Source organism: Serinus canaria, chromosome 14, assembly GCF_022539315.1.
Source record: "Serinus canaria isolate serCan28SL12 chromosome 14, serCan2020, whole genome shotgun sequence".
Taxonomy (NCBI): Eukaryota; Metazoa; Chordata; class Aves; order Passeriformes; family Fringillidae; genus Serinus; species Serinus canaria.
Genome location: NC_066328.1, coordinates 8,089,259 through 8,107,466, shown reverse-complemented (window position 1 = coordinate 8,107,466; position 18,208 = coordinate 8,089,259). Strand labels below are relative to the sequence as shown.

Here is an 18,208-nt window from a genome sequence, read left to right as displayed (position 1 = left end):
ATTTAGAGGGAAAAAGGGTATAATTGGAGCTTTGCCTTTACATTTGCAAAGTCTTTAACGTCAAATACTGTGCAAGTCCCTTACTTCAAATCCCCAATTAAAGTGGTTCAGCACATGTCCATCACCATTATACATCATTTAACTGTTCCTGCATTTATCTAAACCCCTCTTTGTGTTTTAAATGGTAGATACACAATAACCTGCAGTCAAAATGAGTTCAATCTGTGCACATGTGTAAGGAATGTGCTCTGCCAGAGCACTGCAGTTAAAGAAATAGAACAAGTACACATGAATAAATTTTCTCCTTTGGAAGCAATTAAATATGGAAGACTGTTTGTCAACATTTTAGTTAAATAGGAACATTCTGAGTAAAAATTCCCAAATAAATAAGAGTTGGCATTACTAGCAGGATCATCTGATTGAAACAGGCAATTCAGCAAGCTTGCTAAATCAAAGCCTGTTGCACATGTGTTTGATGCATGGAACAAGAGAGATCTTTATTCAGACAAGAAACAGGGTGAAATGGAACTTGCTGTTCTCTCTGGCTCAGCCTTGTACATGTCTCAGGCCTCAGGACTTGGTGGATTATCAAGGTTGGAAAGGATGAAACCTGCAGGAACTGCAGGACTCAGTGCTGGGCAGAGCAGCAGGGGTTGTGTTAAGGCTACCACTGCCCACAGTGAAAGGTGCTGCTCCAGAAGACACATGGAGAACCCTGACCTGGTACAGGTGGGGACTGCCTGCCCCACAGTAGAGCAGCACCCCAAGTTAGGTGTCAGCACATCCTAGAAAGGAAAAGCTGGTCAGCAGCAACCTGAGTGCACAGTCCCATGTACTCATCAACAGGAAATGCTGGGACCAGACCCAGAGCCCTCTCCTGGGGCCTCCAAGGCTTTGTCAAACAGTTCACAGCAGAAAGCAGGGAGGATGCTGCTCATCTGAGCAATGGCTGTTCCTCTTTGCATTAAAGGAAACATGACAGAGAATCATGATTATTTACTGAGCTGGTACAGAAGAGACACAGTGAGGCTCCCAAGCCCTGATATACTGTAAAAAAGGAGGCTGGAGCTACTGGGTGTGCTCTTGAAGCACTGACACTTCAGTCAAGTGTCACGAGGAAGAGCTCATGAAAAAATGAAGAATGTAATGCTTGCCTCTAAATATTTAGACATTTAAATCTGTATGGCTAGCACAAACAACTCAAAATTAGCTGAATTGCAGACATTAAGCCAGACTTTTTGTGTCTGCCCTTTGACTTCAGAAGGATGTGTATCAATGCAAAATATATTCCTCTGACTTGAAAATATAAATTTGAAAAACTCAGTTATTTTTGACCCCTATTTTTATTTGCTCTTCATGCATATGTGAGGACACATTTCACAATTGACTCTTCTTGGTCTAACTTTTTTGGATTAAACACACAGCCTATAGCCAGCCACACAGGCTGGGATTTCAGCATTTTTGTGTGGGTTTGTTCATCATTTTGCAGAAAAAGCAAATTAGTTTAGACAGACAGCAGGCTAAGGAATGAAAAATGTGGTTATCTTGGTACACATTAAGGCACTAGACCTGTGGGTTTTTTAAAGCAACACGAACATACAGCTTTATTTCTTTACTTGAATTGTGTTAAACCCTCTGGCAAATAGGTAATTTTTTATTGACATTTTGTTTGTTTTCTCTTGCAGCAAACAAGACAGTGCTGCATTTGCTCATTGTGGAGCTAATCGACTCCTTGTCAGCTGGATCTGAACTAAATTTCAAAGCAAATCCCTGTCTTCAGGGTTTTTCTCACAATGATGATTCCAGGGCATGTCTGCTCTTCTGCAGTCGTGTGCCTGCCTGCTGCTATTACTGTGTTTATCAAGAACATGTCATGTTACCTCTGGTTAATTTAAAGAATCACAGCAGTTCTGACACGAGTTGCCACCCACTTTATAATCTGTATAGATGCAATTAGAATTGATTGAGCCACTGCAAACAACCAAGGGCAAAACAAAGGTTTCCCAGTATCTGCTAATTGAGATGATCTATAAATATGGATTAGGTCAAAAGGCCGTTGAGGTGCCTGAGTGCATTGCCCAAGTCTGCTAATGCTGTCAGCCCTTGAAAGGGGGCATAGGGACCACACACTGGTATTTCAGGCTCCACGGGAGCAGTAAAGATCAGCAGCCCCATGTCCAGGACATGCCATCAAGCTGGGAACAGACTGGGAAAGCAAAGCAAAAAAGGAGGTTTTTCTTTCTCACTTCTCTCCTTTCTTGAAGGAGGGAGGGCTTTTAATGTATTCATTTATTTACAATCCAGGGTTTACTATCATCTTGAGGTTTTGGGGCTTTTCTTGCCCCTGCTACTGTCTCACAATAACCTACTTGGCTTTAGTGGAACAGGTACCATCCATTAAATGGATGACAACTCATTATCGGCACTCCAGCTGGGAGAACGCTGGGGAAACTTTGCTCTGAATATAAACTCAAATTTAAAAATGAAATTGCTTTGGCTTTTTCTCTTCCCCTCACTGTGACCCTGTGAGTCGATCACACTTGGCCTTTAAAGAGCAGGGAAGGGGGGAAAGTGGGATGATTGGGATGCAGAGACAACCTCTACTGAATTTGCTCTTTTCTTAGGATTTGAAGTCTGCTGGGTAACTTGAATTATAGTCTGTGAGCTGCTGGCTAAGTGCTCTGAATGACACCTGTTGTTTGCTTCTGCCTCTGCAGTCCCTTCACAGGAGAGCTGGACATCTGGCCTTGAGCCTCCAAGAACCCAAATTCCTAAAGCTGCCAGCAGAAGTCCCCCATTCCTGTGTGATTTGCCAGTGATCTTACACAGTTCTGCTCCCTGTTTTGTCTTCTCCACATCCCATTCCCTGTCTTGCCTCAATTATTCCTAGAGCATCCTGCTGGTCCTTGGCAGCCCTCCTCTGTCTTTGCAACAAGCATGGAGTTCTTGGCTTTGACAGACACAACCATATGGTGAGAACCTCAAAACTGTTGTTTAGAAGAATAAACTGGAACCTGTCTGTGCAGGAGGTAGAGAGAAGGAGACTGGTGGAGAAGGTGAACCCAATTTCTCCAAATGATTTATCACAAATGCACCTAATTTCCTTTTATTTTCTTTTTTACTTTCTCCAACCAGGCAAATACTTGAAGGCACTCCTGAGCCAGAGTATCTGCTGAAGGCAGAGCTAATCAGTGACCCAACTCAAAGCAGAGAACACAGACACAGATTTGGATGACTGGAGGGGGAGAAGGACCAGGAAGGAATAAGTAACATTAGATTATAGACTCTCCACTGAAATACCTTAGGGAGCCATATTTACAGTGGAAATACTCCAAACTGTATCCTCAGTAATTCCACGTAAGATCTGATCTCTCACAGAGTCAGGTTTGGAAAAGGTCAATGAATCTGTGTTTTTAAAACAATTTACATTCTATCAGCTACTCACATCTGGATAGAGCATCAAAGAAAACACTCACTCTTGATTCCCTTTATGGCTTGCATGCAAAGAATTTAGGCCAAAATTAATAAATAACTGGAAATAAAAAACCTGAATAAATGAGTGGCATATGCTGTTTTATAAACTGCTAAACAGAACATCTTTGCTGGCGGCTGTCCTGTGATTTTTTTTTTTATTTTGAATGCAATTATGAATTCTGAGATTCATGATACAGGAATGAACGTGTTTTACTTTGGTTATTCAAAAGAAGAGCCAGTGGCTCCCTTCATGATGCTGGGAAACCAAAACAACTTTCCTTGTTGTGCTCTGGGCTGAAGTGATGTGTAGATAAGCAATGATTTAGGAAATACAGGGGTTGTTGTCATGCCCATGTTCTCAGGATACAAGATGTTAGTGGCTGCTGCCAGTTTTGTGCAAATGTTTTTTAAATTGGCAAAAGCAAATTGCACACAAGATCATGGAGAGATTTTTATGTCTGTAACTTTGTGGACTCCACTCTACATCTGGAGTGGATAAGAGAGGGCAGAACTATTATTGAGAAAATGACATGCAAAGTGCTACAAAATGTGTCAGTCCAGGGCAATCTTTCTGACAAGGGATGTTCTTTTATCAGGGCAGGGGAGGGCAGGGTGGGAGTTGGTGGTGGTGGTGAGGGATGATGGGTGGGAAAAAGGAAACTTTTAAAGAAATCCCTAAAAAAACATATTCCCATCTTCAACTGACAACTCTGGGCTAAGTCTGATGTATTTTAGTTTTAATTTCAATGTTAAGACAGGAAAATAATACTATTCCTTCATTTTAGAAGATTTTTAGCAGTTTTTGAATTGTTTATGGTAACACAAATCATTCTTTTAGAAGTTTTAATTCTTCTGTCATACTCTCATTATGCCTTTATTTGGCAGAGAAAAATGTTTTTAAAGAATAAAGTGATGAGAAACTGACAAAAATCTGGAAATCAAAGGTAAATCATGATTGCCTGCACAATAGTGTCACGGAGAGAGAAAGCCTTAAAAAAAAAAACCAACAAAACAAACAAACAGGAATTTGCATTGTAAATACAATTCTAACTACAGTGCAGTGTCACTGCCTGCCCCTGTAATTAACTTTCTTCTCTACCTCCATGCCTCAGTCATCTACACATTACACATCACATCATCAGTAGCAAATCACTCCTGAGACTCTCTTCCTAGACAATATTGTTCCCAAGCTTTATATTTGATTCCTGTAGTAGATTCTAGTTACCACAAGAATAAACAGGCTTCTTAACAAAAAATATGAGCCCAGTGTATCAATGGGCAATCCAGGGTAGCTACACAATTTCAGTGGAATTATTCCTGATTCAGAGTTTGAGCCAAAGGGAGTTTTGCCTTTCCACCATAAAGTGTGGGCTTATTGTTGAAGTCTGACACATGTTTACCTGTCCATGGGGCTCTCACATTGTAGGGAAAAGCAGCAAGGTTGCTGGCTACATGCCACCTGTTCCATCCAATTTATGCCTTAAATGTTAAATTACCAAAGAACATGGAATACATTAATTTCCAGCAGACAAGTTGGTAGCAGCTGCATTCAGAAGCAGCCTGCCTCAAACACTGAAAATGTATCCCTTCTTCACATGGTGTCTGTTCACAATTTATCATTGCCTATTAGCTGTTCACAGCAGTGGGTTGGAGGTGGTTCCATTTCTGCTTAAGAAATGATGCCACCAAATGTTAGCAGCAGAAATCACTAAGTTCACTCTTGTGCTGGAAATGTGTGGAATCAAACTCCTGTTGAGTGAGATAAGGGCTGCATTAGCTCTCAGCAGTTGTCTGCTGGTGTTTGCATTACAGAAGCAGCACGTTGTGCTGGGAGGTAAATGCCTGACTCAGTTTATTTGCTGCCTTGTCAGGAAGAAGAAAGTTCTGAAAACTTAATAGGATCATTCATGTATCTAGGAAATTTAAGATGTCTAAAGTTATGAATATTAATACTGGGCAGATGGAAGCACTTGAGCACTTTAAGAAGAATGGTAAAGATATTCAGAGTAACAAGCTTATTTTGATCTTACTGAATAAAAAACCAGGTGTGGCTGCAAAATGTTCCCTCTTCTCCCAGCACAGTGTCCTGGGCACTGGCTGCAGACCCAAAGCATTTGGATGGTGCCTGTGCCATGCAAACATGGGAGCCTGCAGAGCCTGGCAGCCTCAGAATGGCCTCTGTGTTTGGATGGCTCAGGGCTGCTGTGGCAAGGAAGAAACCAATTTCTTTCTAAAAACTGTCAGTGTGGGTCTGGTCCCAGGGCTGCATTTGTAGATATTCCTGTAACACAGCTGCTTGGCAAGTACTGAGCAGGTTTTGGCAGGTATCAGGCAGAAATAAATGCCTGGACCTGACAATATGTCAGGTGAGCTCTGGCCTAGGGTAATTTTGTCTAATCCAGCACTTTGTAAATTAATGCTTTTATTGTTAAACACACAGGCTTTGTCAAGAAAACAGTTTAAACACATGTAAGTCTCTAAGAAGAAATATGAATGAAAAGCAGCACAGAAAGGTCAATTTTTCTTTCCATTTCTAAATGATGGCTTTTATGATAGTTGTTAGATTACTGAGAGTTTGAAGTTCTCTGGATTCTGAACTGTGCATAATTTAAAGACACAAATAGTCTTTTGTTCAAAGTGGCTGTGTTTTACTAATTGAATACAGACACTTCCACTTCTCTTAGGACAAAGTTTCTTCTGACTTAGTATCTATAAAATCCCTTTCTTTAGTCTTTTTTCAGTACACTGCTACTTCATTTTTAACAGCAGCATTTACAGTGAATACAGACAAAATATCAATATTATTCCTGTAGCAAATAATAAAACTTACCTTGTTTGATAGGCTGCTGATTTGAGAAGGTGAGAGGAGTAACGAGGAATTTGGTTTCAGCTACCTGTACCCAGTGGTGCAGAATTTTTATTGTCCAGACACCAGGTCGCAGGGGCAAATTCAGAGGTGGTTTGTAGTGAGTAAACTCAGCACTGGATTCAATAAGAATATCATATGTTGCTGCTATTACATTAATGGGATCGACCCAAATGACAGTCACGGTGACATTGGGGCCTTTCCCCCACTTCTGCATCCCCACTGGCTCATCTGTTGGCCCAAGGAGTCCTCCAAAATTCCTGAAAAGCCTTTCCTTGGCATCCCACTCAGTGCCAATCTGAAATGAAAGAACACAGGGCTGGTAGCATCATCTCTGTAAACAGCTGAGACCTTTATGGCAAATAAGGGCTCTCAAGAGACACAAATCATATTTCTCTAATCACATGAATTATACATACATATAAAAGCAACATGACCTAAGATCATAATGCATATACAAATAATGAGGCAAGAAAGAACACTTGCTTTCTTGCTCCCTTTCTGATTGATAAAAAGGTTTTCTTTATCTTAAGAGTGACACAACAGGTGATAGCAGCTCTCTCTTCCCTCCACACAAGCAGTCAACAAGGGACCAAGCCAGTGGCTGGACACAGCCTATGCACAGAAAAAAAACTGACCCATCATCTCCTGGGTCATGAAAATGTATTACACACTTGAGAGATGGAAAGATGAATCCTGCAGCAGAGACCTGCCCAGCTGCTGCTAAGACCAGGGAAGACACTTCAGCTGCTGACTTCAGGACAAGTCACATCGTGTCCTTTACTACAATCCACCCACGAGATGTTGTCTCTATGTACTCCTCTTCTGCCCCATGTGGGAATTTATTTCTTGTAAACTCTTATTGTCATAGTAGTGACACTGTTTTTCATTTATTCACTAACAGCAAATCAGCTGATTCACAATCTAGTGTAAATACTTAATTGACCTTTCTTTTTCCTAGCAGCTTTCATGTTCCAGTGCTCTTGACATGAATTTCAATGGTTCACCCACAACATGGGGGATGACACAAACTTCCAAGCTGTTGCCACTAACCCTTGTGCACTACTGAAACCAGCACCTCTGCCCAGCCAGCGTGGAAATGGAGTAACTGCCTGTCTTAGGCCATGGGAAGACTTCAGTATCCCAGCACTAAAGCCAGCAGGTGTTTATGAGGCTGAGCACTATGGAACCTTTCCATCAATTCTCCTGTGCCCACAGGACTGAGGGCTGCACTTCTGCTTTTGGAGGCAGTTCTGGTATGAAACCCCTCAAAGTCCTTCTGGTCTTCTTTTGCCCTACTCTCCAAACAGTGCAGATGCCCAAAGAGTTGATTTCTTCCCTGTACAGAAAGTCTCTGTGTGTGACCTCTGGAGATCCATGCACACACAGGGAGGATCCCCACTTTCAAAATATATGTGGATATTGCAGATTGTCCCCACACAGAGCTGTCCTTGTCCCTAAGCTTCACCTTACAAGGGCATGGTCAGAACCTGCTTTCCTGAAAGCATAAGAAATAATTGTAGCTCATTGTAGCTTCAGAGATTTTTCTTCTAGATTTCATTTCACTTCATGAGAATAAGTGATTCCAATATAATGCCTAAATCCCCTCAAATCCCCAAAACATAATGATCACCTGATGGCTATTACCTGCACTGGAAACTGTCCAGTCTCCAGTCTCTTCTAAATAAATCCCTATGGTTGGCAGACAAATTACAGGAGGACTGCAAGCAAAATGCTACAAGGTCAGTAAAATAAAGCCCTACCATCCTAACTCCATCTGTCATCACACAAATTCCTCCGACCGGGCTATGACACTGCAGAGTATGAGACAAAATGAGCCTTGCACTAGTCTGCAATCAACACAGCATTTGTGGTATTTCAGAGGTATTTCACCCAGCACACCAGCTAATCAAACCAGACAGCATAGCCCAGATATCAGACCCAAGCATCGAATGCCTCGAGGAGCTGTCAGTGTGTGCTCTCCTGACAAGACTGACTGAATATGTATGGAAATAAGCTGAGAAAGAAAATTTCCTGACCAGGCCTTATTATCTACTCTGCCAACCTTCACTGAGGTGCAGCCATATCACACCTACCAGGGCTCAAGGGACCTAGAAAGAATAAAGTCACAACATGTGAAACAAACCTACACCCTCCTGGGCAAAGTAAATCTGTAAGGAAGCTCTTTCCACCACATCCAATACTTCTTACTGAAGAAGTCATTGCAGAAAACTTACTTCATCCTCAAAAATTAAACATTCACTTCTGACATCCAACTCTTTCCCCTCTAGTTTCTCCTCCCTGAGAAAATAAATCAGAAAGTTACAGTCCCCTTGCTCCAACCTCCAGGTGACACTGCTCTGTGCCAGGCTGCACAAGAGATGTGCTCACAGGCACAAAGGTTTATCAGACTGCTCTGTGGAAGACCTAAGGCTGCTTTTGGGGAAAAACTGTAACACAATTGTCTGGCTGTTAAGCTTCGTGCAGGTGTGGCACTGGGCTCCCTAAAGCAACCCAAAAGTTCCAGCCAAAGGGCAGGGGCTCACACCAAGGCTCCAGAGGCACCTCGGGGAGGGAAAGGCAGGGAACTGTACACTCTGCTCAGGGGATCTGCCCTTTATGTCTCGTTTCCAGCTGGGGACATGCTTTCCCATGCTGCACAGCTTGCTGTACCAGCTGCTTTTAGAAGCACAATATTTTACAGGGAATTTTACTTAAAGCACTGGTTAGAGGTTTATAACCCCTTGAACTTTTCACAGCTGAGTTCCCAGTACTGAGATGTCCGATTTTACAGGGCAAGAGATACTCCAGCCCTATAATAAGTTTAACAGCTCTTTAAAACATTGTGAGTAGGCTTTCACTTTCAAATAGTATACACCAAGTATGGATAGAATCAAGCAGTAATGAATATCTGATAAATTATGAAGAGATGTAGCACAGAAACTGACATTTTCCACATCATTATTTTAATCACCTTTATTTTGGGCTTCAAGAGCAAGCACTGTGCACGGGGTATGCTTGGAAAGCTGGAAATCTCTCATCGCCTCAAAATTTCTGTTTCTATCTCTGTTCAAACCCAGATAAAATTTTCCCAAGATAAATTATACCCTGATTATGGGTTTGTGTCTCATTGCTCACCACAAACAGGACCATTAGGTTCACACAATGCGCACTAATTGCCTGCCACCTAGTTTATTTTATTCTCTGTGATGAATCACAAGTCTTAACAAGACCAGAAACAGCATTTAACTGATAGAGGGTGAGCTGAGACTTTTGGTTCTGTGCAGTGAATCAATCCCCTGCCCTGCACAGAGAAGCTGCCTGAACCCAGGCTGGCAGGACACATAGTGTGTGCATTGTGCACGAGCCAGTTTCAGGAGGGGTGGGAGTTCCATGCTTGGAAATCATCTCTTGCAAGTTTATTTTCTTTGACTCAGCCTGCAGGAGCCATGTGCCATCGAAATGCTGCCATGAACTCCCCCCAGGTGTGGGGTGAAATCTACTCCTTGGGAAGTGAAGTCTGAGAGCAGCAGAGGGCAGGAGGCAGGGGCTGGAGAGATCCCATCAGCTCTGCTGCAATCTCAGTTGTGCACCAGGGTCACAAATACACTCGGGAGCACATTCAGTGCAGCATATTTGTGTGCTCTTCCTGCTGGCCCCAGTGCTGTGAGCTGGGACAGAGGAGAAAGTTCCCAGCTAAAATAGCCCCATTCAGTTTAAAATTCCTGCCAGATCATGGGGTGAAAGTTGTGGAAGAACAAGCAGTTCTATGTCCCAACAAGCATAAATCTTAATTTTATTTTCTGTGAACACTGATGCTTCCATCTTAGCTAAACTGCTAAGTTTGTTTTCCATATGCTGGACCTTGACAAAGCAGTGGCATTTTAATAAGCAGTAGCAGATCAGAGCTTTCCAGGCACAGTGAAGCTGAAAAAGTTAATGCTGGATTTATAGCAGGGTAACTGAGACAACTATTTGGCTCAGAGGCAGAGATCCCTGCAGGCCAAAGGAAGGCAGAAAGTAAAAAAAAAAAATAAAAAAAAACCATTAAAAAATTAAATTATTTACTCTGTACCTCCTGGTCTTTTAAAATATGAATCATCTATGAAAGGGAGGACAATTAAAGAGGTTAGGTGAGGAAAATAAAATAAAACAAGTAAGCAGCCACCAAAACTCTTTTTGTTGAGTTTGAAACAGAAGAAAATATTTCCTTATGCTCAAAAAAGCTCACCAGTGATTAAATTCTTAAAAGTACTAAATAAGCAGAAGAAATACTCCTACAAATCACAAGAATTGGAGCTTGTATGAACATTTATCACTGCATGAAATGGCAGGCTACCATCCGACACACTGATAAATGAAACACACTTTCCATCCATCTCTTTAATGGCACATTAGTGTCATGGATTTGCCATGCACACCAAAACACTGAATCCCACCTAGGCATTTCTTAATTGCCCAAGAAGATGGTAATTTATGGACTTAGCCATAATGACTGGAACACATTTCTTCAATCAATTTTATGCCTTAATTGAAATTTGCGGCCTAACAAGAAAAATCATGAAATTAACTGCTCAGACAATTGTATCTTTAAAACAGAACACAGATGTCAGGTCCTATTAGTGGTCAACTCTCCTGATATATTTTAGGTATCTTTTTTATACTCTATGACAGACACTGGGACAAATTTCTAGAAAAATAACAGGATTTGTGGGAAATCTCATCCACTGCTGAGATAATTTTCTCTTTTGTGTTACATCAATATTCTGCTCACATGTGGTATCAGTACCTGACTACCACTAATTTTGAGAGGTTTTTCCAGTGTACTCCTGAGAGACATAGTTAAACATGCCACCATTTACATCTGGAATTGCAGAAAAATGGAATTTTCCCCAGGAACCTTTCACAGCACTCACAACAGACACGATGGCAAAACTTCTAAGTTACTTTTAAATTACTGAGCCCCTTTGACAATACCAAAAGCTTTCCATTTGTTTTTAAAACAGAAGGGAGTGAGGACACTCAAATTAAGAAATGAGTGTTGAGCACAGACCTGAACTGCCAATGGTACCTCCTTCTATGATGAGGATGTACATTATGCTAGGAAGCCACTGTCACCTCAAATTTCCATGGAAATACAGTTTCCAAAGGCTGCTGATTTAGTGTTCACTCCCGTGATGCCACAGGTGTGCATGGCTGGCTATGAACACTCACCTCTGAGAACTGCAACCTCCCAAAATCACTTGGTGGACTTGCAATCTTGAAGACTTTCTTGGGCATCACCCAGGTTTCCAAAGTTTCCAGTTTACTGACAGCCAGATTGGTTGCGTGGTGCCTGATCAGGAAGCCTTGGAAACGGTCAGCAAGGAAGTAAAGGTGGATGGAAACTGGATGGCCCATGGGGTAGTATCTGTAAAACAGCACATGCTCATCACTTATGTAAGAGAATGAAATCTCCTTTTACTTGCAGCTAGTGGCTGAAGAAGCATTCATTTCAACTAGAAAATCCACCACTGTACATTAAGAGATTTCAAATGTGTTCATGACTCATTATCAAATATTTTTAGGCTGTTCCGATTACCCCGTAACGTAAAAAGATGTTACTAAGAATACAGGCTCATTAATTCCATATCCTCAGCTCAAAGCTCTTTAGGAGCCTTTCTGTGTGCCAGAGAGCTCCTCTCCCTCACCACCTCTCCTGGTGGAAAGTGGCACCCAGAGACACACACAGATTGTTTGGGTGCAGCACTGTTTGCTCAGATAAACTAGGATAAAGGATGGCCTAGGACTGTGCCTGTGCTCCAGAGCTGCCTTTCCTGCCCCAGCAGGGTCAGTGCCTGTCTGCACTGGGCAGCAGGGAGTGCTGTGCCACCAGGCACTGACCTCTGCACCCCCTCCATTCCCAAACCCCTTCCCCAAGGGCAGGGCTCTGCAGGCTGGCACTGCAGTGAAGGACACCAGGATCCTGTCCCCATTTAAGTCTCTGTATTTCAGGGGAAAAATCTTCACATTCTTTAAAGACTTAAGATTGTTTTTGCTGTGAGTTTTTTACGCATAACCAAAGAAACCCCAAAAAGTCTACTTTGAAAAAGGGTCAAACAACTTGGCAAAACCAGCCATTGAGAGATCTGGAAGCCTTCATTTGCAGCTGAGATTTAAAGACATTATAGTTACAGCTTCAAATAATTAAAATGTACAGTTCACTGTCTGCTATGGCCTCAGAAGCATCTGTAACAATGTTTGGGTACATATGGATGCATAAATAATTAAAAATGTGTTATTCATAGCTCAGAAATTGAATATTTTGCTACTTTACAGGACTGACATTAACTACAAAACAAGTAAAACCAACCAGCATCACAGCTTCCCAGTAAGTCAGCTAAGCCTGACTCCTCTGGCTCGTTACCACAATTAAAGGATGAGCACTAAGGATGAGCAGCAGGGAGGACTCTCCATTGCATGAGGTCTGCAACACCCCAGAAAGAACTCTCTAGAGCTGAGAAATCTCTGTAAGAAGACAGGGTACCAACAGGGCCAGCACTGATGGACTGAGCAAAACCACTGCAAAGTATGCAGCCAATGCCAGCAACAATCTGACTTCTGTGCCCAGTACTAAGGCCTCCTGTTTTATATGTGTGAAGCAGCAAATATTTACAATATCCTTAAAATAGTCTGGGTAAATTGCCTCTTGGCAGCAGAGAGTAAAAATGCCTAGGGGTGGAAAAAATGAATTAAATCTCAATCACACATTAATGTTGCTCCCACGGAAGATTCTGACACTCCCTCTCCTTTGGTACCTGAGCAGTCTGTGGGAGGCACAGCTTTCTGAGGCTGTGGGCTGGCCCTGGTTAGGAAAGTGTGCAAGGCAGCTGCTCTTACAAACATCTCCTGGGCTGCTGTGGGTGTCAGCATGGCCCTGACTCCAAGGGGCATCCGAGGCAGGAGCTGCTTTCCTCCCAGCATGAGCTGGGGTGCTGCATGCACAGGACCAGCCAGCCTGGGGCTGTGCTCAGCCCCACGGCAAAGGGAGCACTGTCGAGGTGCTCAGCCCAAACCCATCCTGCCATTCCTGCACTAGAGACATGCAAAACCACGAGAGGGAAAGAGGAAAGGTACAGGTGCAAACACCCAGAAGGACAGCACAGTGTCAGAAGAGAGGAGATGTGAAGCATAAACCTGAAGATTGGTCATCTTTCTCTGATCTGAAATGGATGCTGACTCACAGTGTCTTGAGGGGGCTCAGGTAGGTATGAAAATGAAAATGAAGCCTCCACTCTGTATCACTGTTTGCAGTTCCTCCCTGCACTGTTTCATGAGGCTCCAGCCTGCTGTAAGGAGCTGTGCTTTATCCTGGAGACAGCTGCAGTCATGGTGTTCCTATCTATAATCTGAGCAAGCTTGAAAAGCACCTTGAGTTCCTGTACAATGGAAAGTTCCTCAGAAACAAAAGTGATAATTGATATAAATCAGCATCAGAATACTGGCAAAAGGACTGAGAACAAAAGTAATTGTCAAATTATTTCAGTACTGGTTATACATAGTCCCCATCCTCTTTGCTGGCTTCACTCTGCAGGACAAATGACCCAGGACTTCCTTAGGTCTGCTTTTATTTCCTATAAGGAAGGCATGCTACTAGTGATTATTTCTATCTAATTGTTATTGATCTTTTATTGCTTTGCACTGGTAACCTTCACTGACAAAATCTAATAGGAATCTGGAGCACTTATTGCCACATCTTTCTAAATGGGGCATTGCTCAGCACTTCCATGACTAATTTAGGAAGGTCAAGGCACATTTGGTTCCCTCTTGAGAACACAACAGGGGCAACGTCCATCCATCAAAGCTCACGGAGTGTTTGCTGACTTAGGCTCTATGTGTTTTCTATTAGGATATAAAAGGGCAGGCTCCAGAAATACATTCTGAAGATGGAATTAAGAGATGGTAATGTAAGACTTAAAAAGAGGAACCATCTCTGCTTTGAATCTAAACAGCTCCAGATGTTTTTGCAGGCAGCAAACATCTACCATGAAGAGAGCCTTTTCTATGCAAGTCTAACTTCAGGAATTCTTCCTTCAAATCCCTTTTAGACTGAATTCTTCTTAGCCAGGCTTAGAGATGAAAAAGGAATCTAGAATATAGGGATAATTTCCTTTTAAAGCATAAGGAATTTAATTTGAGATAAATATAGCTACCTATATATAGATATATAAACACCTCCATATATTTTATGTATTTGATGCTAATAGATCCTACCAGTTGCAGCACTTCTGGCACAGGGAACTGCACCAAGCAGGCAAACTGAGCCAAGCAAGCTCTCTGCACTCCATGTGTGCTCCCAGGGGAACAAACAAGCAAGGACCATTAACCTGCCTGTGTTCAGATTTGTTCTGAAATCCTGTCCTCTGCTTTTGGTAAGCATAATAGAGGTGAACACGACCTCTGCTGCAATCACACGGAGGGTTTAGGAGCTGAGGCTATAATACACTTGCTGAAATTAATCAAGGGAAACGCAGCAGTGGGGGTAGCACTGCCCAACTGGATCCTGTCAGTCTTCATCAGGCTGGAGAGGAGCTCCTTAAAAGTGCAGCAAACGGGTCACATCGTGTCAACCCGGAATAACCCACGCTTGATTACGGCCATAAATACTCTGGAAATCAGCGCTGCGCACTTGCAGCTGCCTGGCTGTGCTGGTGGGCTCCAGCCAGCACGGCCGAGCAGAACGAGCCTCCCGGTGTCCCCTGCAGGAGCAGAGGCAGCACTGACCTGCAGCTGTTGTCCCCTGCAGCATGGAAGGAGGTCTCGGCCCTGCGCAGGCCCAGGCGGGAGAAGGAGTGGAACATGGTGAGGGCCACGTCGCTGAGGGTGCCCGGCCCGTCGGGCTCCTCGTACACGTTCTCCCAGTAGGAGCGCAGCCCCGGCGTGCCCGGCGGGTAATTCCCGTACAGGTAATAGTCCAGCTGGCCAATGATCTCCTGGTTCACCACCGCCTCAAACTTGCGGGCAAAGAAAGTTGGCCTGGCAGTCTGCTGTTGGGACAGGACAGGAAAAGTCACTTGTGGCAGCAGCCCTCTGGCCACAGAGAGAAACACAACTTTCACAAAGGTTGTGAGAGAGAAACTTTCACAAAGGTTGTGAGAAGATCAGAGAAAAGAATGAGAAACAATTCTTATCCTAACTCGCTGCACCTGGTGTTGTGAACTTGAGGAATGTGTTATGGAGATTTGTTTACCAAAGGGTGGTTTCTTAATTAGCCAGTGGCGATGGTGTTTGGACTGGAGGAGCAATTAGGTCCAGCTGTATTGTAACTGTCTGTAAGAGCAATGGGTTTCTTAATAAAGAGATTATTAATCAATCTTCAATGAATCATGGAGCCTATGCTAATTATTATCCAGCCAGGGGCCCATTGCAACAATAGACACTGAGCTTCCATTTTCAGACATGGCACTTCGTCTTAAGCAATGGGTTGGAGTTGAGGACATGAACTGTTTCTCTCCATGGGCAAAGATGACTTAAAATGTCACCTTTGGGACCATTCATCACTCACCTAAAAACTACATAATTACTCAATCAAAACCCCTTCAGACCAACAGCCACCCCATGCTGCCAGGCTCAGGAAGGCTCTCCAAGTGCAGGAGGGCTGGGGAATGCTCTCCAAACCCCCCTGTTAGCCTGGGGACAGTGCAGCACTGGCACATGTTATGCAGGGAGCAAAGTGTACTGTGGCACTGAGGCTCAGAAGAAGGCAGAGCAGCCTTTTCTGTGCATGCATTTGCTGCCAGGAGGTGGTAAGAGGTCTCTGGGAGAGGTGCAATTTGTGGCTGAGGTTTCTCCACTTCTGAGTGGTCCTGCCCAGATTTTTTCTCAGCGCTTGACACAATCTTGGGCATGTAACTGCTTTATATGCTACTCAACTACCATTAGCTTTCAAAAAGTCTTTGTTTCGCCTTGGTAATATTTGAGCATGGGTCCTGAGGTGCCAAGGAGTTCAAGAGTGCCCCAGATGGTTTGAAAATTCTTTTGAGGATGCTTTTTGCTCTGAGATGGTGCATGCTGTGGGCTTTGTGATCTCAGCTCGCTTTGTGCCTCCGCGGGAACAGCAAGCACCAACCTTTGGTGCTGTGTGCTCATGTGAGGGGCTCTCTCACCAGAAAGTTTCAAAAGCTGCCTTTTCATCTATTTTAACTTTGAACTTTCCTTTCCAGCTCAGTTTACCTGATTGTTTTCTGAAATATCATTGTGGGTGCACAGCCTGGAGCAGGTCAGGCTCTGCAGTCTGGCAGGAGTTTTTAAATTTGCAATTTATTCTGTGCTGGAGAATTCCAAACACATGTTTGGGACAGCAGAGCCTCCTTTAGATAACATCTCATTTGCTCTTTTTGTGAGTGCCTGTGTCACTGACTTCAAGTGTGCCTGGTAGACAGCACATTACAGTAAAGAAAAGATCTCTGTTTCAGAGCAGTCATCATTTCTGTGCTGTAGGGTAACACATTCCCCATCCCACACAAAGCCTGAACAAACATGCTTTATGCAGGGAACCCCGAGGAGCTGGAGGGATGGAATTGCAGATCTGGTGACCTTGAAACAAGTGGCTGTTCATTCTCAATAGAAGATGCCCAGGCCAGATACAGCCTTGAGACTGAGTGCACCCCAGTCTCGAGGACTGGGGTGCACTCAGAGCACAGGACTCTCTCTCATGTCTGCCTTGAGGAAACTACCAGAAAGGAACTGATTAAACCTTTCAAGACAGTCCTGCCAAACCTGGGTGATCAAAACCTCATGACTAAGGCTCCCAAAATCACAAGATAAACTTTAATATGATCGTGCTGATGAATATAATAACGAAAATGGATTTGCCCAAGTCTCTACCATGCACACTGATCAACTTCTAAGCTTTTTTTAAAGATGATAAACATTGCTTAAAGCTGAAAGCCAGGAGTGCTGTGAAATGATGAAAGCACCTGAGCTGGAATATTGGAAAAAACCTTTTGCAATGAACTCACAAGAGTTGCCAGGTAGTAGTAGTAGAGTCAGAGATGTGTCAAGGTTCCCTCTTTTCTAGCACAGCCAGTTACCAATACCAAGGAGTCCAAAGAGTTCCTCTGTGATCTTACCAGGCAGTGGTATGTCTCCAGGGCCAAAACAAAGGAGAACTTATCTTTCATTCTCCTGAAATTAAGATCAGAGCTTCCTCACATCTCTTTCTCTACCTGTCTGATGGAGTCAAAGCTTCCCTTCCCTCTCCCTGCTGCAGCCATGCATTCAGCCAGCTCTCCACACCCAGTACAGGGGGAAGAGCCTCTCTGCAGGTGTGTTCAGTACCTGGAACCGGTGAAAGTCTGCTGGTTTGAAGTCATTGGGTGAGCAGCCACACCAGTCAACAATGTGCTTGTACTGGCACTTGCAGCCCAGCTTCCTGTTCCAGTTGGTGATGCGCAGGTTGTTGTCCACCATGGAGTCACAGAAAGGGCTGTTCTCCAGCACGGTGTGAAAGAAGGACTGCAGCAAACACAGAGCACATCACCACATTTAACTCCTCAAACTTCCATTTTCTCCTTCAGCTCATGGGCCCAAACCTAATGCAGGTGACCTATTTTAGTTTGAAATGACAGGATTAACAAGCTCTATTGTTCTGCCACGTGTGAAACACACTCTATGTGCCTGTATTCCACAGAGCATGGAAAAATCACAACACTCTACAGACCCAGCCAAACTGTGAGAACACACAGCTGAGGTCTTGCTCCAATAACCTGGCACAGAATAATTGCACTTCTACAATGACCAGCTTTGGGCACTGGCAGCCCAAAGGACTCCAGGAAAGGCACCAGTACCAGCAATAATTTCATTTTTATTTCAGCTGTATGAGCAATT

At 43.5% G+C, this 18,208-nt stretch overlaps 1 protein-coding gene across 4 annotated transcripts in view; it reads right to left on the bottom strand.

The window, feature by feature from the left end:
* XYLT1 (xylosyltransferase 1) overlaps window positions 1-18,208 on the bottom strand; it is a 176,735-nt gene that overhangs the window by 9,160 nt on the left and 149,367 nt on the right. For 2 of the 4 annotated variants that reach the window (XM_050980046.1, XM_030229597.2), the window contains 4 exons: window positions 17,660-17,836; window positions 15,104-15,366; window positions 11,555-11,750; window positions 6,305-6,638 (listed from right to left, as the gene is read on the bottom strand). In XM_050980046.1, the coding sequence (XP_050836003.1) occupies window positions 6,305-6,638; window positions 11,555-11,750; window positions 15,104-15,366; window positions 17,660-17,836 (970 nt within the window). The remainder of the gene's footprint in view (window positions 1-6,304; window positions 6,639-11,554; window positions 11,751-15,103; window positions 15,367-17,659; window positions 17,837-18,208) is intronic. The other 2 variants (XM_050980047.1, XM_030229598.2) reach the window with 1 other exon arrangement.